The sequence below is a fragment of the Hyla sarda genome, chromosome 7 (genome assembly GCF_029499605.1).
Source record: "Hyla sarda isolate aHylSar1 chromosome 7, aHylSar1.hap1, whole genome shotgun sequence".
In the NCBI taxonomy this organism is placed as follows: domain Eukaryota; kingdom Metazoa; phylum Chordata; class Amphibia; order Anura; family Hylidae; genus Hyla; species Hyla sarda.
In genome coordinates, this window is record NC_079195.1 from 82,316,218 (window position 1) to 82,343,179 (window position 26,962).

A 26,962-nucleotide genomic window follows, 5' to 3' on the forward strand; every position below is an offset into this window, starting at 1 on the left:
AAAACTGGCCTTGTGATGTTGGGGGACAATGGGGTGTCATAGTTTTGTGGGGTACTGGCCAAAATAGCATAGATGTGATCAATAGCCAATGGTGCACTAAATTTTACCCTAGAACCTTAAACTTAATTGTGTGCCATGGAAGAGCTTATGGACGATTGGCATGTGAATGACTGTCCATCAGTATTTTTCAAATGTGCGACCTCCACCATAAACACTGTGGCTTGTCTGCATGCTGCGGCAAACTGGTGTTTGAACCTGCCCTTGTATAAGTAAGTATGACCTTTGTCTATGATATGTCGTACATTTGATATTCTTTTCATTTTTCAGTGATTTACACATGTAAATAACATGTAAAGTGACATGCTCACTAGAAATGTATGGAATAAATATTGACCTTTACAATACATCTACCTCATGTCATGATCAACCTAGCCCAGCACACAGTGTGGGAAATGAAGAGGACACACCAGATTTTAGTGAAAACGCTCAGTGACTAGACATTTATTAAACTGTCTATGGTCAACTAAATCATCAGCTCCCAAACTACCAATTACAGTAAAAGCTTTAATGTCACCCGTATGTCAACTTCTAAAACTATAATAGGCTCCTAGGACCACAATCGCAGTGTTACTATACCGAAGGCATCATGTAGAAGTAATCATAAACAAACAACAAAGAAAGTCTATATTTATGTGATGAATATCAATCTCGTTTTAATACATTGCTTGTTATACACTATTTGGCTAAAGTAATTACAATTGATTTAAGGAAAATTCAACCATAACCTACAGCAAATTAACACAGACATACACAGCATCCTTATTCTGAAGACATGACACATGTCACGATGCCGGCTGGCAGGTAGTGGATCCTCTGTGCCAGAGAGGGATTGGCGTGGACCGTGCTAGAGGATCGGTTCTAAGTCACTACTGGTTTTCACCAGAGCCCGCCGCAAAGCGGGATGGTCTTGCTGCGGCGGTAGTGACCAGGTCGTATCCCCTAGCAACGGCTCAACCTCTCTGGCTGCTGAAGATAGGCGCGGTACAAGGGAGTAGACAGAAGCAAGGTCGGACGTAGCAGAAGGTCGGGGCAGGCAGCAAGGATCGTAGTCAGGGGCAACGGCAGAAGGTCTGGAATCACAGGCAAGGAACACACAAGGAACGCTTTCACTGGCACTAGGGCAACAAGATCCGGCGAGGGAGTGAAGGGGAAGTGAGGTGATATAGGGAAGTGCACAGGTGTAAACACTAATTGGAACCACTGCACCAATCAGCGGTGCAGTGGCCCTTTAAATCGCAAAGACCCGGCGCGCGCGCGCCCTAGGGAGCGGGGCCGCGCGCGCCGGGACAGAACTGACGGGGAGCGAGTAAGGTACGGGAGCCGGGGTGCGCATCGCGAGCGGGCGCTACCCGCATCGCGAATCGCATCCCGGCCGGAGGTAGTAACGCAGCGCCCCGGGTCCGTGGAACCGACCGGGGCGCTGCAGTGAGGGAAGTGTAGCGAGCGCTCCGGGGAGGAGCGGGGACCCGGAGCGCTCGGCGTAACAGTACCCCCCCCCTTGGGTCTCCCCCTCTTCTTGGGGCCTGAGAACCTGAGGATCAGACTTTTGTCCAGGATATTGTCCTCAGGTTCCCAGGACCTCTCTTCTGGACCACAACCCTCCCAATCCACTAAAAAAAAAGTTCTTCCCCTGACCTTTTTAGAGGCCAAAATCTCTTTGACAGAGAAGATGTCCGAGGAGCCGGAAACAGGAGTGGGAGGAACAGATTTAGGAGAAAAACGGTTGAGGATGAGAGGTTTAAGAAGAGAGACGTGAAAGGCATTAGGGATACGAAGAGAAGGAGGAAGAAGAAGTTTGTAAGAGACAGGATTAATTTGACACAAAACTTTAAAAGGACCAAGATAGCGTGGTCCCAACTTATAGCTCGGGACACGGAAACGGACATATTTAGCGGAGAGCCATACCTTGTCTCCAGGGGAAAAAATGGGAGGAGCTCTTCTTTTCTTATCTGCGAATCTCTTCATGCGAGAAGAAGCCTGTAAGAGAGAATTTTGGGTCTCTTTCCATATGGTGGAAAGATCACGAGAAATTTCATCCACAGCGGGCAGACCAGAGGGCAAGGGGGTAGGGAGGGGGGGAAGAGGGTGACGGCCGTACACCACGAAAAACGGAGATTTGGAGGAAGATTCAGAGATTCTGAAATTATACGAGAATTCGGCCCAAGGTAGAAGATCTGCCCAGTCATCCTGGCGGGAGGAAACAAAATGTCGTAAATAGTCACCCAAGATCTGGTTAATTCTCTCTACTTGTCCATTGGATTGAGGATGGTATGCAGAAGAAAAATTTAATTTAATCTTGAGTTGTTTACAGAGAGCCCTCCAGAATTTAGACACAAATTGGACGCCTCTATCCGAGACGATCTGTGTAGGCAACCCGTGAAGACGAAAAATGTGTACAAAAAATTGTTTAGCCAACTGAGGCGCTGAAGGAAGACCAGGAAGAGGGATGAAATGTGCCATTTTGGAGAATCGATCAACGACCACCCAAATAACAGTGTTGCCATGGGATGGGGGTAAGTCAGTAATAAAATCCATACCAATCAGAGACCAAGGTTGTTCGGGGACAGGTAGAGGATGAAGAAAACCAGCGGGCTTCTGGCGAGGAGTCTTATCCCGGGCACAGATAGTGCAGGCTCGCACAAAGTCCACCACATCAGTCTCTAGAGTCGGCCACCAATAGAAGCGAGAGATGAGTTGCACAGATTTCTTGATGCCCGCATGACCTGCGAGATGGGAGGAGTGACCCCATTTGAGGATCCCAAGGCGTTGGCGTGGAGAAACAAAGGTCTTTCCTGGAGGAGTTTGCCTGATGGAGGCTGGAGAAGTGGAAATCAGGCAGTCAGGAGGAATGATGTGTTGAGGAGAGAGTTCAATTTCAGAGGCATCTGAGGAACGAGAGAGAGCATCGGCCCTAATGTTTTTATCAGCAGGCCGAAAGTGAATTTCAAAATTAAATCGGGCAAAGAACAGAGACCACCTGGCCTGACGAGGATTCAGCCGTTGGGCAGACTGGAGGTAGGAGAGGTTCTTGTGATCGGTGTAAATAATAACTGGAAATCTTGATCCCTCCAGCAGATGCCTCCATTCCTCAAGTGCTAATTTAATGGCTAGAAGCTCTCGATCCCCGATGGAGTAGTTCCTCTCCGCCGGAGAGAAGGTCCTGGAAAAAAAACCACAAGTAACAGCATGCCCGGAAGAGTTTTTTTGTAGAAGGACAGCTCCAGCTCCCACTGAGGAGGCATCAACCTCCAATAGGAAGGGTTTAGATGGGTCAGGTCTGGAGAGCACGGGAGCCGAAGAAAAGGCAGACTTGAGTCGTTTAAAGGCGTCTTCCGCTTGAGGAGGCCAAGACTTGGGATCGGCATTTTTTTTTGTTAAAGCCACAATAGGAGCCACAATGGTAGAAAAATGTGGAATAAATTGCCTGTAATAATTGGCGAACCCCAAAAAACGTTGGATGGCACGGAGTCCGGAGGGGCGTGGCCAATCTAAGACGGCAGAGAGTTTATCTGGGTCCATTTGTAGTCCCTGGCCAGAGACCAAGTATCCTAGAAAAGGAAGAGATTGGCATTCAAACAGACATTTCTCTATTTTGGCATAGAGTTGATTATCACGAAGTCTCTGAAGAACCATACGGACATGCTGGCGGTGTTCTTCAAGATTGGCAGAAAAAATCAGGATATCGTCCAGATATACAACAACACAGGAGTATAGTAGATCACGAAAAATTTCATTAACAAAGTCTTGGAAGACGGCAGGGGCGTTGCATAGACCAAAGGGCATGACCAGATACTCAAAGTGTCCATCTCTGGTGTTAAATGCCGTTTTCCATTCATCCCCCTCTCTGATGCGGATGAGATTATAAGCACCTCTTAAGTCCAGTTTGGTAAAAATATGGGCACCTTGGAGACGATCAAAGAGTTCAGAGATGAGGGGTAGGGGGTAGCGGTTCTTAACCGTGATTTTATTAAGACCGCGGTAGTCAATGCAAGGACGTAGAGAGCCATCTTTTTTGGACACAAAGAAAAATCCGGCTCCGGCAGGAGAGGAGGATTTACGGATAAAGCCCTTTTTTAAATTTTCTTGGACGTATTCAGACATGGCAAGAGTCTCTGGGACGGACAGAGGATAGATTCTGCCCCGGGGTGGAGTAGTGCCCGGGAGGAGGTCAATGGGACAATCATAAGGCCTGTGAGGAGGTAGAGTCTCAGCTTGTTTTTTGCAAAAAACGTCCGCAAAGTCCATATAGGCCTTAGGGAGACCGGTTACATGAGGAAGCACAGGGACACGGCAAGGTTTACTGGGAACCGGTTTTAAGCAGTCCTTGGAACAAGAGGGCCCCCAACTCTTGATCTCCCCAGTGGACCAATCCAGGATTGGGGAATGGAGTTGAAGCCAGGGAAGTCCAAGAAGGATTTCAGAAGTGCAATTGGGAAGGACCAACAGTTCAATCCTCTCGTGATGAGATCCGATGCACATTAGAAGGGGCTCCGTGCGGAAACGTATAGTACAGTCCAATCTTTCATTGTTTACACAATTGATGTAGAGGGGTCTGGCGAGACTGGTCACCGGGATGTTGAACCTGTTGACGAGAGAGGCTAAGATGAAATTTCCTGCAGATCCAGAGTCCAAGAAGGCCACAGCAGAGAAGGAGAAGGCAGAGGCAGACATCCGCACAGGCACAGTAAGACGTGGAGAAGCAGAGTAGACATCAAGGACTGTCTCACCTTTGTGCGGAGTCAGCGGACGTCTTTCCAGGCGGGGAGGACGGATAGGACAATCCTTCAGGAAGTGTTCGGTACTAGCACAGTACAGGCAGAGATTCTCCATGCGGCGTCGTGTCCTCTCTTGGGGTGTCAGGCGAGACCGGTCGACCTGCATAGCCTCCACGGCGGGAGGCACAGGAACAGATTGCAGGGGACCAGAGGAGAGAGGAGCCGGGGAGAAGAAACGCCTCGTGCGAACAGAGTCCATATCCTGGCGGAGCTCCTGACGCCGTTCGGAAAAACGCATGTCAATGCGAGTGGCAAGATGGATGAGTTCATGTAGGTTAGCAGGGATTTCTCGTGCGGCCAGAACATCTTTAATGTTGCTGGATAGGCCTTTTTTAAAGGTCGCGCAGAGTGCCTCATTATTCCAGGATAATTCTGAAGCAAGGGTACGGAACTGTACGGCATACTCGCCAACGGAAGAATTACCCTGGACCAGGTTCAACAGGGCAGTCTCAGCAGAAGAGGCTCGGGCAGGTTCCTCAAAGACACTTCGAATTTCCGAGAAGAAGGAGTGTACAGAGGCAGTGACGGGGTCATTGCGGTCCCAGAGCGGTGTGGCCCAAGCCAGGGCTTTTCCAGACAGCAGGCTGACTACGAAAGCCACCTTAGACCTTTCAGTGGGGAACTGGTCCGACATCATCTCCAAGTGTAATGAACATTGGGAAAGAAAGCCACGGCAAAACTTAGAGTCCCCATCAAATTTATCCGGCAAGGATAGTCGTATTCCAGAAGCGGCCACTCGCTGCGGAGGAGGTACAGGAGCTGGCGGAGGAGATGATTGCTGGAGCTGTGGTAGTAACTGTTGTAGCATAACAGTCAGTTGAGACAGCTGTTGGCCTTGTTGCGCAATCTGTTGTGACTGCTGGGCGACCACCGTGGTGAGGTCAGCGACAACTGGCAGAGGAACTTCAGCGGGATCCATGGCCGGATCTACTGTCACGATGCCGGCTGGCAGGTAGTGGATCCTCTGTGCCAGAGAGGGATTGGCGTGGACCGTGCTAGAGGATCGGTTCTAAGTCACTACTGGTTTTCACCAGAGCCCGCCGCAAAGCGGGATGGTCTTGCTGCGGCGGTAGTGACCAGGTCGTATCCCCTAGCAACGGCTCAACCTCTCTGGCTGCTGAAGATAGGCGCGGTACAAGGGAGTAGACAGAAGCAAGGTCGGACGTAGCAGAAGGTCGGGGCAGGCAGCAAGGATCGTAGTCAGGGGCAACGGCAGAAGGTCTGGAATCACAGGCAAGGAACACACAAGGAACGCTTTCACTGGCACTAGGGCAACAAGATCCGGCGAGGGAGTGAAGGGGAAGTGAGGTGATATAGGGAAGTGCACAGGTGTAAACACTAATTGGAACCACTGCACCAATCAGCGGTGCAGTGGCCCTTTAAATCGCAAAGACCCGGCGCGCGCGCGCCCTAGGGAGCGGGGCCGCGCGCGCCGGGACAGAACTGACGGGGAGCGAGTAAGGTACGGGAGCCGGGGTGCGCATCGCGAGCGGGCGCTACCCGCATCGCGAATCGCATCCCGGCCGGAGGTAGTAACGCAGCGCCCCGGGTCCGTGGAACCGACCGGGGCGCTGCAGTGAGGGAAGTGTAGCGAGCGCTCCGGGGAGGAGCGGGGACCCGGAGCGCTCGGCGTAACAACACAGTCCATAGATTTTTTATTTTTTTTCTCCCTCTGGTCACCATGAATAAGAACAGACTGTCTTGTCTGGTACGAGCAAGAAGTATAATTATCTGATAAGTTGGGAGTTCTTATTGTGCTAAACCTCCAGTCACAGGTTGGAGCCTGATTTAACAGGAAATTTAGATCCATCCTAAAATAAGAGAGAATTCCATCAAAAGCTCTAAATCTTTACGGAACACTAAAGCATCTTGGTTTAGGGACATGGCACAGATCCAAGCTGAAGGATTCTCAACAATATCTTTTCTTAAACCTTCAAGGAATTCATCTTTAAAGTTCTTCTGACGGTAATAAAAGAACAGTTAACTTATGTAATATTATTTTTTACATACTCAGCAAAATCCCCCAAAAGGAGAGGTTCCCTGTTCAGAAGATAGAAAAAATAATAGTGCTTTGCTTGCACGACTCAAAACTGGGAACACATCAACATCACAGACATGATAAAGAACAGTGTGAAGCATCTAAAAACCATCCAGGACCAACCAGAGCAGATGACTTGTCTAGCAAACTACTCATAACAGCTGTTTGCCAAATGTTTTTTCAGCCAACAGGTATCTCCTCTGAACTTTCCCTAAACATGGCTGCTTAGCCAAAAAATTGTTGTCAAAGTTGAAAGTAAACATGCCCAATCCTCAACATCGGAATACTACCAGAAGAGCTCAAAACTCTTAGCATCTTCCGGCATTAATCTTCTGCGCACAGACAACCATGTCTTTGTAGAGGACATGATATTGTTGCACCACCCAAAACACACATTAATATAAATAAATCAATCAGTTTAAATTCATGTGTTATTCGTAAACATCCAAAATATAAATTATTGGCAAATGTTATTGTTATAATCCAAAATTTAGTACTGGACTCAAGCCTAGATTTCTCCTTCTTTTCAGTAGCTTGCAAACTATAGTGTTTACTAGTTGATTTAGTTTCAAACATGTTGAAAACAATTTTGACAGATATCAATAGCATCTTACAGCCTGCAGATATTTTTCCAACAGATATATACGGTATATATGTGTGTGTGTGTATTCATAACATAATCTATGGTTGCTTGGCTATTTAAACACCTACGGTATTTAACATCCTTTCTTCCCGTTAACAACATTCTTCACTGATAACATGAGTCTTCGGTAAGTTAAAGTGATTAAAAGTAAGAACTAAAAAACACATGTGACATACTGGCCATTTTACTGTGCAATGTCTTACTGTGTGGAGTTTAGGCTAATTCACACATACAAATTCACCTCTGTGTACTATGTTAGTCTATAAAGAGTGCAATAATGTCCGCTCTATCATGGTTTAGTTTGTATAAATATTTATTATATAAATATTTTTTCTGCATAGGCACACTCATAGTTGGACACCTTAAAGGAAATCTATCATCAGCATCTAACCTACTGGTATAGGCTTGTAGTGCTGGTGACGCTGATGATAATGGTATTTACCATTTCCTGATGCCTGATGTTTAGAGACCGAAAACAATTGAGGCCATTATATGGTGAAGAAAAGCCACCCATGTTCAATCCAAGATTTTTGTTTAGATGGCAGTTACCATAGATAAATGTATTTTGGATTGTATGTGATAATATTTACCAACATAAAAAAGATCCAATATGGAATAAAAATGGAGCTAATACATATCTAATATGGACAAGCGCATACAGTAAAGACATGTGACCAAAATGCGGCAGGCATTCACCACATAAGAATGTCATGTGCCACTTGGCTACCACATTTTGACCACATGTATCCGTCATGTGTCTTCACACTGAGACCTGTGGACTATTGACTGTATCCTGCAGACAGGCATATTACGTCCAAAATGTAAAGCCACAATGGAATTTCTCTTAACAAATCCGACTCAGTGGAAACAAGACAACAGAGTTTTGTTAATATGATATGGGGTATAGTTGACCTTTAGTAAATTCATATATTGCATACTAAAATATTAGCTCTTAAATGTGTCAACTGGCTGAAGACAGCTGGTTAATGTTACTTTTCATCCACATTAAAGATTACATTACAGAACTGCATGGCTAGTCTACAGTAGATCGTTGGCCATGCCTGCAGGGAAGCTGCTGTGGCCAACAACATTATCTTCTGAAGATGCTAGCCTCTGATCTAACCACTGAAGCAGAAGTATCAAGCTTATTTATTTTTATAACCTGACAAAATGAGATATGTGGACATTAGCAGTAAAAATATAAAAATAATTTAACAAAAACACAACCTTGATAACAATCAATATTAGGATGACGAAAATATCTGTCCAAATATCAGTATTTTGCTTTCTGTCTGTTTTTCAGGTGCATGTCAGTTTACCATTTTAAAGTTTTTTTTTAAATATCTAGGATGACAATGTGATGCCTATCTGGTCACTGGCATTCAAGGCTTCTTATCATTAGGTATCATAACAGCAAATGACAAACCGCATGTAAGAGATGTTAGATTTATGTTGAAATTGTGTCTCTTCATCAACCTTAATCATGGAAAGGAAATTTCACTTCCCTACTGCACAACGGTTTGGCTTTTTGCTTGAAAACACTTCCTTATGCAATATTCAGATTTTGTTGTACTTTTTAACATGATAACGTATTTTCGTCATCCTAATATTGATTGTTATCAAGGTTGTGTTTTTGTTAAATTATTTTAATATTTTTACTGCTAATGTCCACATATCTCATTTTGTCAGGTTATAAAAATAAATAAGCTTGATACTTCTGCTTCAGTGGTTAGATCAGAGGCTTGCATAGCTAGCATCTTCAGAAGGTAATGTTGTTGGCCACAGCAGTTTCCCTGCAGGCATGGCCAACGATCTACTGTAGACTAGCCATGCAGTTCTGTAATGTAATCTTTAATGTGGATGAAAAGTAACATTAACCAGCTGTCTTCAGCCAGTTGACACATTTAAGAGCTAATATTTTCGTATGCAATATATGAAGTGTACAGGTGAAAGTACTGATTAAAACCTCATGCGCCAATCAGTGACGCACCGGCCCTTTAAATCGCAAGGACCCGGCGCGCGCGCGCCCTAAGGAGCGGGGCCGCGCGCGCCGGGTCAGCACAGACGGGGAACGGGTCTGGTAAGCGAGTCGGGATGCACATCGCGAGCGGGCGTGTCCCGCATTGCGAATCACATCCCGGCTGGGAGCATTATCGCAGCGCACCCGGTCGGCAGGTCTGACCGGGGCGCTGTGAATAAGAGCACGCTGTGAGCGCTCCAGGGAGGAGCAGAAAAAATAACTAAATAAATAAATGAGTCAACTCAGTAAGGACTCATTAGGGTTATAGGTTGAACTTGATAGACTCTAGTCTTTTTTCAACCTTATGACCTATGTTACTATGTATTTAACTTATATTTACTTTTTATCTAAAATAACTTTACAATAGGGTTGGGCAGTATGGCCAAATATGTGATTTGCTGCATTTTTTAACTTATGGCGGTTCCACGGTATATAACGGTATTCCCCCCTCCCTCCCCCCCCAAATTAATTATTAGCCCAGCTTCGCTGCCCCCATCGGGGTACTACTCACGTCACCGGCAAGCGCTGCCCTCCTCGTCCTGTATGTTGCGGCCGCCGGCTCTGGCACTCTATACTGTATCCCTATGCCCGGGCTGCAAAAAGTAAACAAAAATAAGCTAACGCGTGTCCGACGTCGGCCTTACGCTGGGGACGTGAACGTCGGACAGCCATCAGCCTATCACTGGCCGCAGTGAAGTTCCACCTCGGCCGGTGATAAGCTGAGCCCACTGTCATGTAAGAAGCCGGCTTCTTACATGACAGTGGGCTCAACCTATCATCGGCCGAGGCGGAACATCGCTGCGGCCAGTGATAGGCTGATGGCTGTCCGACGTTCACGTCTCCAGGAAGCAGGTCCGACCGACGGTGAAGGTGAGTTAAAGTTTATTTTGTTTACCTTTTGCAGCCCGGGCATAGGGATACAGTATAGAGCAGTAGTCTTCAACCTGCGGACCTACAGATGTTGCAAAACTACAACTCCCAGCATGCAGAACAGCCAACGGCTGTCCGGGCATGCTGGGAGTTGTAGTTTTGCATCATCTGGAGGTTGAAGACCACTGTTATAGAGTATCAGCGCCGGTGGCCGCAACTCGCGGGTCACATATGATTAGTGGGGACAGCGCGCTGCGGCTGATAATTCATTCATTCCCAAGGAGGAGGGGCCAAACCGGTATTGCTGTATGGGTAAAAATCCATATCGTGTAGAACAAAAATTTCGGTATTCAGTATGAACCGGTATACCGCCCAGCCCTACTTTACATGCATTTATTCAATTTTCGCAATCCACAATAAAAAAAAAAAAAAAAAAAAAAAAAACCTTTCCAAATGCATTATGCACTAATATAAATCATAAATGGTTACAGGAGAAAAAAAAAAGAAGAACATTTAGTTCTTCAAACCAAGTCATCCAGTGTAAATATGAATCTTTAACAAATGTTCTTCAATCAACTCTGATTTCCCAGCCACTGATGTATTTGTCTGGAACAGTTGAACAAACACAGTAACTTACATTACACAGATAAGGGCTTTCATCAACATTGCTAAGAGAGCTGACTATACACTTATGCTAAGTAGGGAGGCTTTTAACATTTCCAAAAGTGCATCAACAAAAACACAACCATTGCCGGGCTAAACAGACTTGGGCAGAACAAAGTATGATGTACGGCAAGACAGCGGTGCCTAAAATTATTTCGCAATTTTATATTAAGAGTCATTTCCCACAAATTGATGGTTTACCAAGTGCACAGTACAGTATATTACATTTCAAACAACTGGAGAGAACTAAATCTAGCTGCAATGCCTGAGGCCCATGGCAAGAGAGAGGACAATGACAAGGTCAGCATAAAAGCCATCACTGAGAGTCATCTTGCAGAATATCTACTCAAGTAGGGCAATCTCAAAGGGTTACACACATCTGTCACATAGATTCTTTCATAATTGAACCTTTCCCTTTGTTGTTATTAAAGTATAATCCTGGATACATATGAATATTTTACTGCTCCCTAGGTTCGTATTCTCCATAGGGTGCAATATTATAGAAGTTATCGCTGGCATCGAAAAAAAAAAAAAACTCTATTTACCAAGTACAGGTCAATAGCTAAATAGGTGTAACAACTACATTTCGGATTCCGAATATGCCCACAGCGGTTGTAATATCCCTCCCATCATTCCTCCTGGTAAGACATATACATTTTATTTTCAGCAGAGGGCCACCATGAACAGAGGATAAAGGGATTTTCTCATATAAAAAGGATTTGAAATCACAGAAACTAATGTCCATATGTCATCCCCACTGTATATCACGGTGTTTCCCAACCTCCAGATCAGTGTTTTCCAACCAGGGTGCCTCCAGCTGTTGCGATACTACAACTCTCAGCATGCCCGGACAGCCTTCGGCTGTCCGGGCATGCTGGGAGTTGTAGTTTCGCAACAGCTGGAGGCACTATGGTTGGGAAACACTGCTCTAGATGTAGCAAAACTACAGTATTCTAAGGTGGCTGAATAGCAAAGGCTGTCCAGGCAGGCTGGGAGTTGTAGTTTTGCAACAGCTGGTGGCATCCTTGTTGGGAAACACTGGTACACTGGTGTGATTTGGCAATTTCATCAGATGCAGAGAAAATAACTCAATATGATGCACTCCCTGTTGAAAAAATGGCTAAAGCAATGCAACAAAAATGGGATCAATATTTCCAAATTATGGTCATCTGGAACTATCACAAGAAAAATAACTGAACGTTGCCTCCTACTATAATTTTCTAATACATAAAACATTTTAGGTTTTAAATAGAAACCCAGGAGGACATTTATCAAGGGATTTAGAGCTCGTTTTTTGGCTTACAAAAGTCGCACAAAAAGTCGAATTAGCACCTAAGCAAATTTTTGAGCAACTTTGGGGTGTAAGCAAAAAGCTACAAAAGAGCTTATGAAAGTGAATTTTATTTTTTACTTTGCAGTGGTCAGTGATGTAGTGCACTAAATGTCGCAAGCCCTCCAAAACAGCGTAAATGTAACAAAACGGCTTTGGAGAGACATATTTTTATATTTCCCGCTGGCAGCCGTGATCACGGCTCCAGCAGGAAATATAATATTACAACTGTACAAAGGAGCCCGGGCTGCCATCACTCTGCAACCGCCCAGGCTCTGTCTGATTCTATCCCCGCTACCCTAACTTAATGACGGGGACACTGATTTACATCCCTCCCTTGTCTCCCACCAGCCTGTGCCGCATATCTTCCATCTGTCTGCTACCTGTTTCAAGACTATAACTCCCAGCATGCACTTACAGTGAGGGCATGCTGGGGGTTGTAGTCTTGTAGCAGGTAGTGGGCAGGAGATGTGCGGCGTGGGTGGGTGGGAGACAAGGGGGGGGGGATGTAAATCAGTGTCCCCGTCATTAAGTTAGGGTAGCGGAGCCCAGACGAAGCCCAGGCGGTTGCAGAGTGAAGCCAGTAAGGACAGTTAGGACATGCTGTGAGTTGTAGTTGTGCAGCGGGGGGGTGTAACAAGCTTGTCACCTGCCCTCTGCTGCACAACTACAACTCCCAGCATGCCCTTACTGTAAGGGCATGCTGGAAGTTGTAGTTGTGGGGCGGGTGACAAGCTTGTCACCTGCCCCCTGCCGCACTACTACAACACCCAGCATACCCTTACTGTAAGAGCATGCTGGGAGTTGGAGTTGTGCGGCAGGGGCAGGTGACATGCTTGTCGCCTGCTCCCTGTTGCACTACTACAACTCCAGCATGCCCTTAATGTAAAGGCATGCTGGGAGTTGTAGTTGTGGGGTGGGTGACAAGCTTATAACCTGCCCCCTGCCGCATTACTGCAACTCCCAACATGCCAGCATGCTGGGAGTTGTAGTCATGCAGCAGGGAGTAGGTGACAAGCTTTTCACTCGCCCGCACATCTCCCGCACCACATGACTACAACTCCCAGTATGTTCTTACTGTAAGGGCATGCTGTGAGTTGTGGTCGTGCAGCACTGGAGATGCACGGGTGGGTGACAATAAATGTATTAACCTATTTTTCTTGTTTTGTTTTTATTTCTCATTTCAGATCCGTGTATCCTGTAGACTACTTCGGATTTGGTGGACTGTGCCGATGACCAGCGTTTTTTTTCTTCTTTCTGTTTAATGTTAATAAAATGGTTAACGAGGGCTTGTGGGGGAGTGTTTTTTTGGAATAAAAAATGTTTAAATGTGTTTTTTTTTATTTACTTGACAGGCTTAGTAATGGAAGCTGTCTTATGGACGGGGTCCATTACTAAGCCTGGGCTTAGCGTTAGCCCCAAAAACAGCTAGCGCTAACCCCTCAATTATTACCCTGGTACCCACCGCCACAGGAGTGCCGGGAAGAACCGGTATCAACAGGCCGGGAGCATCAAAAATGGCACTCCTGGGTCTAGGCAATAACAGACTGGCTTTATTTAGGCTGGGGAGGGCCAGTAACAATGGTCCTTGCCCACCTTAGTCACGTCAGGCTGTTGCTGCTTGGTTGGTATCTAAATGGTATATAAAAATATGGGGAACCCTATGCATTTTTTTTATATTTAATTATTTATGCATAAAAAAGCATAAGGTTCCCCCTATTTTTAATCTCCAAAGCCAAATACCAACCAAGCAGCAACAGCCTGACGTTACCAGGGTGGGCAAGGACCATTGTTACTGGCCCTCCCCAGCCTAAATAACGCCAGCCTGTTACCGCCTAGGCCCAGGAGTGCCATATTTGATGCTCCGGCCTGTTGGTAGCAACTCTTCCTGGCACCCCTGTGGCGGTGGGTACCGGGGTAATAATGGGGGTTAGCGCTAGCTGTTTCTGTGGCTAACACTAAGCCCGGCTTAGTAATGGACTCCCTCTATAAGACGGCTTCCACTACCAAGCCTGTCAATTAAACAAAGGAAAACACTGGTCACTGTACTCCTGCGAATCTAAAGTAATCCACAGGATACACGGATCTGAAATGAGAAGTAAAAAACAAACAAACAAAAAATGAGTTAGTACATTTAGGGGGAAAAGTTATGATTTTTTTTTTTTTTTAAACATGCAGATTGGTGTTCTGAAGTCGTTTATTGATTTTTGCTTATGTGTGCTAAAAAAAATGGTATTCAAAAGTGATTTATTAGTTTTTGCTTATGTATGCCAAATTAATCTACCCCCTGTGATAGTATAATAAATGTCACACATAAGCAAAACTAAAGCAAAAAAAAAAAAAATGCCTACAGAACTCGCTTACCAAAGCAACGATGATAAATGTCCCCGCCAGTGTTTATAGCAGCATTCTAATAGCAAAAGTATGAGCACTGCCATAAATGTAATTTTATATATCATGATACTTGTCCTCGCAGAGTTAAATTCCAACAGCTTCCTCATTATTTTCTCGCTATTTGCAAAACATTGACAAAATGCTTATATTCTTCTGATCTCTATACAAATCCTTTAGATAAATATGTCTTTTAATAATACAAGCATTGCTGGTTCCATTCTGTTGAAGCTAAGGTTAATCTGTCATCACTCTATACATATGCAAGCAACTGCCTCCATACTTATACAACCTGTTTTTTTTTTTGTTTTGTTTTGGTTTTTTTAAACAAAGAGTCATGATGTTTTATAAGGGATTTGGGGAAATAGGTGGGTTTACATTCTGCCCCAACATTCACTTGATAAGAAACTGTAGCTAGTCGTAGACGGACAGATAGATGTATAGCTCAATAACATAAACATCTTTATCTGCTCTACATCTGTGAGCCTGGGATTCTTGACAAGTAGAAAGGAACCCTGTCAACCAACATGCAAGGATGACGTTAGAATACAAAGCTGTGGGAATGGGACTAGGACACTTCAGGGAGGAACAAGAAAGGCAGTAGAAGGTGGAAGCCATATATTATTAGACGTCTACCTGTAAACCTGAATTCCAGCCCATCCATCAGATCGAGAGTAGAGCAACCACTCTCCATCTGGTTGGGTTGTGTGTCAACGACCATGCCCCTTTTATTTAGAAACTGACTTTTACATGGACTCTATCACTGACCATAATGACACTACAGTGTCAATTAGCTAGCTTAAAGGGGTACTCCCCCTCTAGACTTCTTATCCCCCTATCCAAAGGATAGGGGATAAGATGTCAGATCTCCGGGGTCCCGCCGCTGGGGACCCCCGCAATATAGCAAGCAGCACCCACCTGTAACTGCTTCCGGAAGCGCTGGAGGCTCTCAGGCTAATTCCCCCCCTACCACGGGGATGTAAGATCGTGATGTCACGGCTCCGCCCCCATGTGACATCACGTCCCGCCCCCTCAATGCAAGTCTATGTCACGCCCCATCACCACGCCCCCTCCCCTAGACTTGCATTGAGGGGGGCATGGCCATGACATCACGAGCAGGGTGTGACCATAACAAGCTTCCGCCCTCTCACCGCCAGTCACCCGGCACGGAGCGAAGTTCGTTCCTTGCATCGGACGTCTGGGGTGCCACAGCCAAGATCAGACATCTTATCCCCTTTCCTTTAGATAGGGGATAAGATGTCTATGGACAGAGTACCCCTTTAAGATCAGTCAAGATCAGTGCCGAGACCCACTCTATTCTTATTATCCAAATTATTGTTTGACATGTCTGTGCAATATTTAAATGACAGTAACGCTTTATAATGCTCTATTAGAGCCAATTATAAGGTGTGCCAGACATAAACCAATAACATATTAGAATATGCCTTTATTTTCTATATGATTCCCATTTACAGACTTTCAATCTGAAATATTCTTAAACAAGAGGACAAAAAACAGCTACGAAAGACAATTATTGTGAGTGGGTGTAAGAAACAGAATGAGAAGCAAATGTGGTTTTTGAAACAGTCATTTTGTGAAGGGAATTATTCATGCCTAAAGTATGCAGAAACAGTCATTCTAAGTAATGTACCAGTAAATAAAAAGGAAGACATTTATATTTGCATTTCAAAGCTTCAGACAGAAATTGCACAATACTGTAAACAATATTTTTGCCATTAACAGCAATATCATTGTACAGGCCAGTGGAATGAGATTTCCTTACCAGTAAACACTATGTAAATATGCTTCCTATTTGATTATAGGAGGTAAAGTGTCAGGGGCTGCAGTTGCAAAACACTCAAATGGATTAGAACAGGAACAGAATTAACGGAACTTACTTTAGAAGTTAAATGTGTAGAAATGTCATATTACATGTGATAGGAAAATGTTATTGGCTGAGATAGAGGAATGAAAATACACAACAGGATACAGTAAAATAAAATAATTAATCCTATTTACATGAAAAGGTATACTAGGAATTGCATTTTTTATTCCATATCCTAAATGTCTTTAGCGCTAACCAAAGCAGATAACAACCAATTTCAGAGTTATAGCCTTTCATTCACTTTGCAGCCATACCTCAATCTCTAAATATAATTCCTGACAAGAGCAGAGTGGTTCCCCCCCACACCCATGTCACTCAACACCTGGGACACATACCCTAAGATTGCAAGTTTGCCATTTTTCAACATTCTTAAAATAAAAAAAAAGTTAAATTACATCCTTTTGTACTTTGGAATACCTAACAACTATCATGAAATAACTTTTGTAAAAAAAAATAAAAAATAATAATCCTGTGTTCAATATCTGAGGTAGTGGTAACAAAGTAAAATGGAAAAAAAACAACATGTACCATCAAGCCATAATGTAATTCCATATACAGTAATACAAATAGAAAATTCTTAAAGGGGTATTCTGCCCCTAGACATCTTATCTCCTATACAAAAGATACTGGATAAGATGTCTGTTCTAAGGATAGAGGATAAGTGTCAGATCGCGGGGGGTCCGACCTCTGCCCCCCGCCATCTCCTGAACGGAGCCCCGGCTCCCTGCATGGAATGGTAGATAGAGGAATAGCTTTAATAGGAATACCGGTTCCACGTGGCGCAGGACACAGGCAGCAGCAGGTAAGTAAAAACAAAGGTACTTTATTTTCCCAGAATGCAACGTGTTTCACTGCCACGGATGCCTGAGTCGTTTACTGTTTCCCTGTCCATGAACACTTTTAACAAAAAGCAACAAAGGCTATGTTTTAATGGTGAGTGCCCATGGTTTTCTATTTTTTGCTATTGTTCATTACGGTTAAAAAGCAGTATAGTGTATGCAGTCCAATATATGTCCTACAGGTAGAGGGCAGTGCAGTGCTTGTAGTATGTTTAGGCAGAGAACAAACTGTACGTGTAGCAGGGAGGAGTCATTAGACATCCTATCGACACATGCACTGCAGTAATATGAAGCCTACTGATGTAGTTTTGGGTTAGTAAGACCTAGAAAATGCCATTACAGTGTCACAATCCAGAAACCGGAGAGACCACCATCAGACATACATTATGTGGAAGGGTCCTGTATATAGATACATATCAAATACATCAAGTCATATGTTTCCCATTTCTCCAAAAAAAGAAAGAATTAGTATATGCCCCATTAAAGAACTAAATAATGGCGCGTCCCACATGACATTTTTTATGCCTAAGCCTTGACATATTTACAACATAGAGCTGGATAATTATGATGATGATTATAATAACAAACAACAATATTTAATCACAATTTTGCTTACACCCAAGTATTTCATCAAACAGAGGAATCAGGCAAAAATCTATCACATTAAACTAATTAGACAAACATTATAAAGAAGCAGCTGAGAATAATAATTGGAAAGTAAGTTATACAGACTGTGCTGAGAAGTAGTAATAATATACAATACAGTTTTATAATTTAATCTGAGGATACCTAGGAGATTTATAAAGTGCAAAATTTCATCACATTTTAATCACAGGTAATATAGCTGTAAAAAAAGAGGCTTCTATAAATAGCTTTAATAATATCATTTGGCATTCATACATGATTCCTTCACTAATTATTTGGAAAATTAGCATGCTAGATATAATCGTGTTTCAGCTATGCAAGGGCATGTTGTACTAGCTCATGCTCAGGGGAATCAATATGTTCAGATTGTATTCTCACACAGAGCATGTGTTCAGATTTATTGGAAAAAGATGGATTATATGTAACGCTGCAACGGCGGGAGACATGGAGAAGACAAGGAAGAAATGTAATTCTTAAGGGTTGTTTACACATCCAATAAAGATCTTGTAGACGCAGGTACAGATAAAGATATTTAAATCATTCCTTATCTACCAATGAACAAGGCAATGTATAACCCTCCAGGCTTGACCCTCAGCAGAAAAAAAAACAGTTTTGCATTGAAATCAATTTGAAATGTGCCTATTCTAACTAAATAAAGTGAACTTGTCCTCAACAAAAACTTTTAAATTAATGTAGATAATACCAATATATGTATATTTGTAATACATTGGTTAAAAAATGTGTATATTTTTGGGTAACAAAAATGCTGTTCTTGCAGCTATTGCCTATCTGTCTCTATGAGAAGACCAAATACAGGAAGTGAGGGCAGGACAAATAGGATTCTGTGTAGGCTCCTGGCTTGTCAATCATCCTGATGTGTGAGCCGGGAGCGTATCACAGAACCTCACTGCACAGAGCCCTGCTTGTCCTCAGTGTACAGAGCACTGCTTGTCCTCAGTGTACAGAGCCCTGCTTGTCCTCAGTGTACAGAGGCCTGCTTGTACTCAGTGTACAGAACCCTGCTTGTCCACAGTGTACAGAGCCCTGCTTGTCCACAGTGCACAGAGCCCTGATTGTCCTCAGTGTACAGAGCCCTGCTTGTCCTCACTGCACAGAGCCCTGCTTTTTCTCAGTGTACAGAGCCCTGCCTGTCCTCAGTGTACGGAGCCCTGCTTTTCCTCAGTGCACAGAGCCCTGCTTGTCCTCAGTGTACAGAGCCCTGCTTGTCCTCAGTGTACAGAGCCCTGCTTGTTCTCAGTGTACAGAGCCTAGCTTGTCTTCAGTGTACAGAGCCCTACTTGTCCTCAGCGTACCGAGCCTTGCTTGTCTTCAGTGTATGGAGCCCTGCTTGTCCTCAACGTACAGAGCCCTGCTTGTCTTCAGCATACAGAGCCCTACTTGTCCTCAGTGTACAAAACCCTGCTTGTCCTCAGTGTACAGAGCCCTGCTTTTCCTTAAGTGAATGAAACCAAGTTGTACAACCACACCCAACCTGGAGATAGACGGGGAGCACTTTTTTTTAGAGGAATTAGCTGTGTTTTTCTATTTCTGGATAACCCCTCTAAATACAGTGACCCCCTGACCTACAATGGCCCCGACATACGATAATTTCAACATACGATGGCCTCTCAGAGTCCTCCAACAGGAGTGGCATGCGCAGCGACGTGATGATGGCGATGAACAGAGATGATCCCTGGCAGCAGAGACAGTCCGGAGCAGCGGGGACACCCAGGGGATGCAGACTGTTCCATAATGGGAGTAGTAGTACCTGTGCTAATAGACAGATCCCCCCGGGTGTCACTCCTGACACCCGCTGCCATCGTCCTGTATAATGTATAGATGCAAGTGGCTTTCTCGCATCTCTAGATAGGACGACTCGATTCGAAATAACAAATTTCTTCATTAGCGATACCCGCAGCGATCTTCCTGTATAATGTATAGATGCGAGCGGCTTTCTCCTGTGCTGGCATCTCTGCAATAGATAGGAGTATATCAGCACTCCTGACACCTGCTTTGATCTGTCCTCAACTGCAGGTACTACCTCCCAACATAGAGCACACTCTGCTCCATGCCGGGAGCTGAAGTACCTGCATTAGGCAGAGGTCTTCTTCAAATTGTAATTTACGGAGGCAGATGGCTAAGACAATAATGTATGCATGTATTTAATGTAATTGTGAAGGACAATGTAATTGTAATTATACAATATGAGCTGGTTTTAAATGACAAATTACTGCAAAACTCTTCTTGTAATTCCAATGTCTCTGCATATGCAGGCAGACATGGATTAGAGCTATAATTTCAGTAGGATGAAAAGGACTTTTTTGTTGCTGTAAGCTATAGAAGGGAATATGTAACCATGGATGTGGGATATGGGATTACCTTTTTATATATGTGAAAATATTTAAATTTTTATGTAGGGGATGATGGGAGTTGGAATTCTTGAATTCCAGTTGTCCCCGCTTGCAATCACAGTGGTTGCAGCGGGGACTGCCAGGGAGTCGCTGGGGCTGTATGAATGGAAGAAAGAAAGTTTTTAAATATACAGTAGCTGCTCTATTTATAGCAAATTAAGGTTAATTGAATAATGAGACCACAGCCAATTAAGGTCAAATAGGTAATAGAATTTTTTGGGTTTAGTTCCAATGCACACAAACTCCATAAATGAGCTGGACAAAATTATTGGCATCCTTAACTTAATATTTGATTGCACACCCTTTGAAAAAAAAATGAAATCAGTCGCTTCCTATAACCATCAATAAGCTTCTTACACCTCTCAGCTGGAATGTTGGACCACTCTTTCTTTGCAAACTGCTCCAGGTCTCTCTTATTGGAAGGGCACCTTTTCCCAACAGCAATTTTAAGATCTCTCCACAGGTGTTCAATTGGATTTAGATGTGGACTCATTGCTGGCCACTTCAGAACTCTTCAGCGCTTTGTTGCCATCCATTTCTGGGTGCTTTTTGATGTATGTTTGGGGTCATTGTCCTGCTGGAATACCCAAGATCTCGTACGCAAACCCAGCTTTCTGACACTGGGCTTTACAGTGTGACCCAAAATCCATTGGTAATCCTCAGATTTCATGATGCCTTGCACACATTCAAGGCACCCAGTGCCAGAGGCAGCAAAACAACCACAAAACATAATTGAACCTCCACCATATTTCATTGTAGGTACTGTGTTCTTTTCTTTTTAGGCCTCATTCCGTTTTCAGTAAACAGTAGAATGATGTGCTTTACCAAAAGCTCTATCCACAAGACGTTTTCCCAGAAGGATTTTGGTTTACTCAAGTTAATTTTGGCAAAATGTAGCCTTGCTTTTTTATGCCTCTGGAGATGGACTTTGAGATTGTTAATATTTTTCCACAATTTTGGTTCTCAAGTCCTCAGACAGTTCTCTTCTCCTCTTTCTGTTGTCCATTGTTGTTGACACACAATGCAAAGACTAAGTGAACATCTCTCCTTTTTATCTGCTTTCAGGTGTGATTCTTATATTGCCCACACCTGTTACTTTCCCCAGGCAAGGTTAAAGGAGCATCACATGGTTGAAACAATCTCATTTTTCCACAATTTTGAAAGGGGGACAATAATTTTGTCCAGCCCATTTTTGGAGCTTGGTGCGACATTATGTCCAATTAGCTTTTTCCCCCCCATTTTTTGTTTAGTTCCAATACACACAAAGGGAATAAACATGAGTATAGCAAAACATGTGTTACTGCAGTCCTTTTCTGTGAGAAATACTTAATTTTCTTGAAAAATTTATAGCCATCACTGTATGATCTAATGTGAAAGTTTACATCTACATACGTCTACATTATATATTATTACATATTATCCATATGGTACATATACTCGATATTTTGCAAACAGTGCAAAATATATGTTTGCAAACTGTCCATGTGTACTTAAATAGGATGCGGGTCTCGTTCCTTCAACCCAGGTCAGATATCAGCAGTGACCACGGACAGTTTGCAAACATATACTGTGCACTGTATGCAAACTGACTGTTGGTGGGTCCCGCAGCATATCTCAATACTGTTGCAGGACCCAGTACCATATGGATAATATGTGATAATATATAGTGTAGATGTATGTAGATGTAAACTTTTAATATATATATATATATATATATATATATCAATGAAGAAAATCTGCAGCACTACTTATCCAATACAGCAGCGGGTGCCAGCGCCCCAGACCCGATCAAAGTCCATGTAATATAAATGTAGAAAAAGCGCAGCACTCCTCAATAACGTGAAAAAAAGTGGTGATTTATTGGCTCACATAGCAGCAACGTTTCTGTCCTACCATAGGACCATTTTCAAGCTTTTTTTCACGTTATTGAGGAGTGCTGCGCTTTTTCTACATTTATATATATGTATATATATACAAATATAGCTATACATATATCTACAGTATATGTCTCTCTCTCTGTATATCTATATATATATATATATATATATATATATATAGATATAAATATATATATTTGTACATATATTATTAAGTTTTTCACTCATGTAAGTGTAGATGTAAACTTTCACATAAGATCATGAATATATATATATATATATATATATATATATATATATATATGGATGTATTTGTCATATATATATATATATATATATATATATATATATATATACAAGGTATATATATATATATATTTTTTTTTTTCACTCACACAGCAGACAGATGAATGAAGAACAGGAAATAGGAGGAAAATATCCACTTGACCTACATTCCTTTGATGTTCTATTACCTATTTGACCTTAATTGGCTGTAGTCTCATTATTCAATTAACCTTAATTTGCTCCAATTACAGCAGCTACTGTATATTTCAAAACTTTCTTCCATTCATACGGCCCCAGTGACTCCCTGCAGCTCCCTGCTGCAGCCACTGTGATTGCAAGTGGGGACAACTGGAATTCAATAATTACAACTCCCATCTTTCCCTACATAAAAAATAAAAGATTTTTCACATATATAAAAAGGTAATCCCACATCCTACATCCATGGTTACGTATTCCCTTCTACAGCTCACAGCAATGAAAAAGTCCTTTCCATCCTACTGAAATTATAGCTCCCATCCGTGTCTTCCTGCATATGCAAAGACATTGGAATTACAAGAAGAGTTTTGCAGTAATTTGACATTTAAATCCAGCTCATACTGTATAATTACAATGACATTGTCCTTTACAATTACATTAAATACATACACACATTATTGTCCCGGCCACCTACCTAAACAAATTTAAATTTGAAGTATATTTAATTTCTGATAGAAAACCTCTGTAAATTTATGGATTTTTGGTAAATTAGGGAAACTCGCCTTTTTTTGCCTACTGTATTATAAATATTACTAATGTCCGTGTCCCCGGCTCGTCTCTGACCCCCGCAATTATTCATTGCAGCTCATCTAAATGCCTGAAAAAATTAAATAAATGGGGCTAATGAAGTAAAGTGAAAATAAAAAATATATATATTATTTAGAACAAAAACTAGAAAAAAATTATGAAATGCACTCCTCATTCATATTTAATATTGAGCACTGCCCTCATTTAAATGTAAAAATAATATATTTTTTATAATTATTATTTTTTTTTTATTAGTAATGTATTTTAATATTGTGTTTAATAAAGTGTGTGTTTCACTTATTTTTCTAAATTTTTTAAATTTTTAGGTAGTACTACTACTCCCAGCATGGAACAGACTGTTCCATGATGGGAGCTCTAGTACCTGTACTAATAGACAGATTGCCCTGGATGTCACTCCTGACGCCCCATGCGATCATCCTATCTATTGCAGAGATGGAGCGCTTTCTCCTGCGCTTGCATCTCTGCACTATACTCAGGCTGGCCAGTGATGTGAATAGAATTCACATCACTTATTCATATTTCCCGCAGAGAGCTGTGATTGGCCAGATGTTTCCAGCCACTCACAGCTCTCTGCAGGAAATATGAATAATAGGTATATCCACAGCATATAGAGCGGCCGGCCACCCACATCTATACATTATACAGGACGAACGCAGTGGGTATCAGGAGTGACACCTGCTGTGATCTTTCCTTACCTGCAGGTACTACTGCTCCCATCATGGAGCACACTCAGATCCATTCTGTGAGCTGTAGTACCTGCATTAATAGACAATTTGTAACAGGTGTCAGAAGTGACACTCGTGATCTATTAATGCAGGTACTACAGATCCCAGCATGGAGCAGAGTGTCCTCCTGACACCCACAGCGATCGTCCTATCTCACTCCTGACACCCGCTGCGATCGTCCCATCTATTGCAGAGATGCCAGCACAGGAGAAAGCCGCTCGCGTCTATGCATTATACAGGAAGATCGCAGCTGGTGTCGCTGATGAATTAATTTGTTATTTTGAATCGAGTCGAAGTTCGGATTCGGTCCGAATCGAATTTTTCATGAAATTCAGAACAAAATTCAACTTTGTCCGATTCGATTAGCTCATCTCTAGAACCATTGGGGGTTTTACCCATTTTCCAGCATTCTTCCAAAGATCCAAAGTTATCCAAAGGGAAAGTTATCCACCTTTTGAAGCACTTTCTGGCAAGGCTAACTAAATCCCCAGTTATGTTCTAAGGCTTCCTAAAAAAAAGCCAAGCATTTACTTAAAGGGAAGCTACCTCAAAAAAGGCGGCAATAGAGAACTACACTGCATAGCCCTCTTCCCAGAATTGTCAGAGGTGCATGAATGGCCTTCATATGCATTTGGTGCTCTTCTGAAGAAAAAACAATACCCCTTTGCTTCCGAAACCATTAAAAGTATGGCTATTATATGGATTTTTTTTGTCTGCAATGCATATCCTCTTGAAGGGAGCAAACTATTGCAGGATATATACAATGGTATCCAATCGTAGGGTTTGGGGTGCAAACATACATAGTTTATTTTTATGTACTATAGCTTAAGATATGAACTTAGCAGTAGGGATACCCTTTCAATAGTATAAAATAAACTATTTGATAAGCCAACCAAAACTGATGGAAACCAAATTCAGAGATATCTGTCCCAGAGAAGAAATTGTTGTTACAAGTGCAAACATAACATGGCTGTGCTTGGACTAAACTACTGGATAAAAGAGTTACCTGTATAATTCAGATAGGTAACCCAAGTTGACATTTATTGAAATAGCATTCTTCTATAGACTACAGGATGACTTAATAGTATGATGTGGGAATATCAAATACTCATGCAAAATGTTCTTATTTAGCGATTTCTAGTCAAATTATGCTGTAAGATAATAAAAACATGATTCCAATAGGGCCACAGTTTTAGTTGCTTCCTCTATAAGCATTTACAATCAGAAATATTAAAGGGGTATTCAAGGATTTTTTTTTATTTGACTATGCTACAGGGGCTGTAAAGTTAGTGTAGTCCATAATATAGTGTCTGTACCTGTGTGTGATGGTTTTCTCACAATTCTTATGTGATTTTCACCAATATTTATTTTTAACAGCATACAAAATGACTGTTGTCTCAGATTTTTCCCAGGTTGCAATGCGGCCGAGACCTGCTTCAATGGGTGGAGCAATCGCTTGGTGTAGGCACCCTGATTGGTGTAGGCACCCTGATTGAAAACCACAGGTCTTTTGAATGGATGCAGCTCATTTATGTTTCAATGGGTGGGGTGGCTGATGTGTGGGAGGGAGGAAAATGGAATTACGGGATTTGTAGGCAAAGAAAAAACTCAAACAGGAAATACCAGTTAACAAAAAGCTAGCCACAGTGTTATGGTAATCTCACAACATAGCCATTTACCCCAAGACAAGCACAGATCCTTCCTAAGCATGTCCATTACTGTCTGGCAGGTAAGTACTAAAATCACTTTATGGTGGATAACCCTTTAAGCGTTTAATGGAAAAATAAAAAGTTCACACATTTTCAATTCTTTGATCACGGACAAAACCATTCACTCAGCATAAAGACCTTTAGACTTAAAACTACACATATCTTTTACAGTTCCTGCATCAACTTTCATTATTATTTCTGACCACCAACAGAAACCACAGAATGGAACATTTTCTATATATATATATAATTATTATTATAATTTTTTTTTTCAGTGTATAAAATGTGATTTGTTGTAGGTTGACTTACCAAATTCATCACATACACTTTCGTTATCTATAAGGGTGGGGTGGTCAAAAGTGTCCCGACAGTAAAGGATCTTTGTGTTCTTGTTGATGATAGGAATTCCACCTAGCGCCTGAACAAACTGATCGGCCAAAACTGAGGAAGGTTTTTCCTGGATACGTTTCAAAATGGAACGATATCTGCAATACTGAGGGTAACTTAATACCATCACGTTTCCCTCGTTTTCATCTTCTCCTGCAATATAAGGAAATAAGTAAAGTTCAATGACTGGATGACAATAAACTCACATATAACAACATTTCTACAACAATTATGTTTAATGGTATACAGATATTAATGTACAACTATCACTCTGGCCTATGACCCCCAAAAAAACACATACTAAGTTTCAAATAGACTGGGACCAGGCCAAAGGGCAAAAGAACACTACAATCCAGGATGCAACCAACCTGAATAGCATAGATGGAATCTCCATATTAACAATGTGTTTCACAATGTAGAAGGACCAGACGATGCATGAATTGAATGAAAGGTGTCATTATTCCAATGAAGCTAAAACTCATGATTTAGGACATGTTGACAACAGAAATGCTTCACCATCACTGGTTTGAAGTTGTAATGGTTTCAGCATAGTTGGAATAAACATACAGTGCATTCAACTTTGGTATTGGCTGGTTCTTCTACAT

At 42.5% G+C, this 26,962-nt stretch overlaps 1 protein-coding gene across 3 annotated transcripts in view; it reads right to left on the reverse strand.

Moving 5' to 3' along the window:
- ARID5B (AT-rich interaction domain 5B) overlaps window positions 1-26,962 on the reverse strand; it is a 338,170-nt gene that overhangs the window by 173,428 nt on the left and 137,780 nt on the right. For all 3 annotated transcript variants that reach the window (XM_056529837.1, XM_056529838.1, XM_056529839.1), the window contains exon 4: window positions 26,280-26,510. In XM_056529837.1, the coding sequence (XP_056385812.1) occupies window positions 26,280-26,510 (231 nt within the window). The remainder of the gene's footprint in view (window positions 1-26,279; window positions 26,511-26,962) is intronic.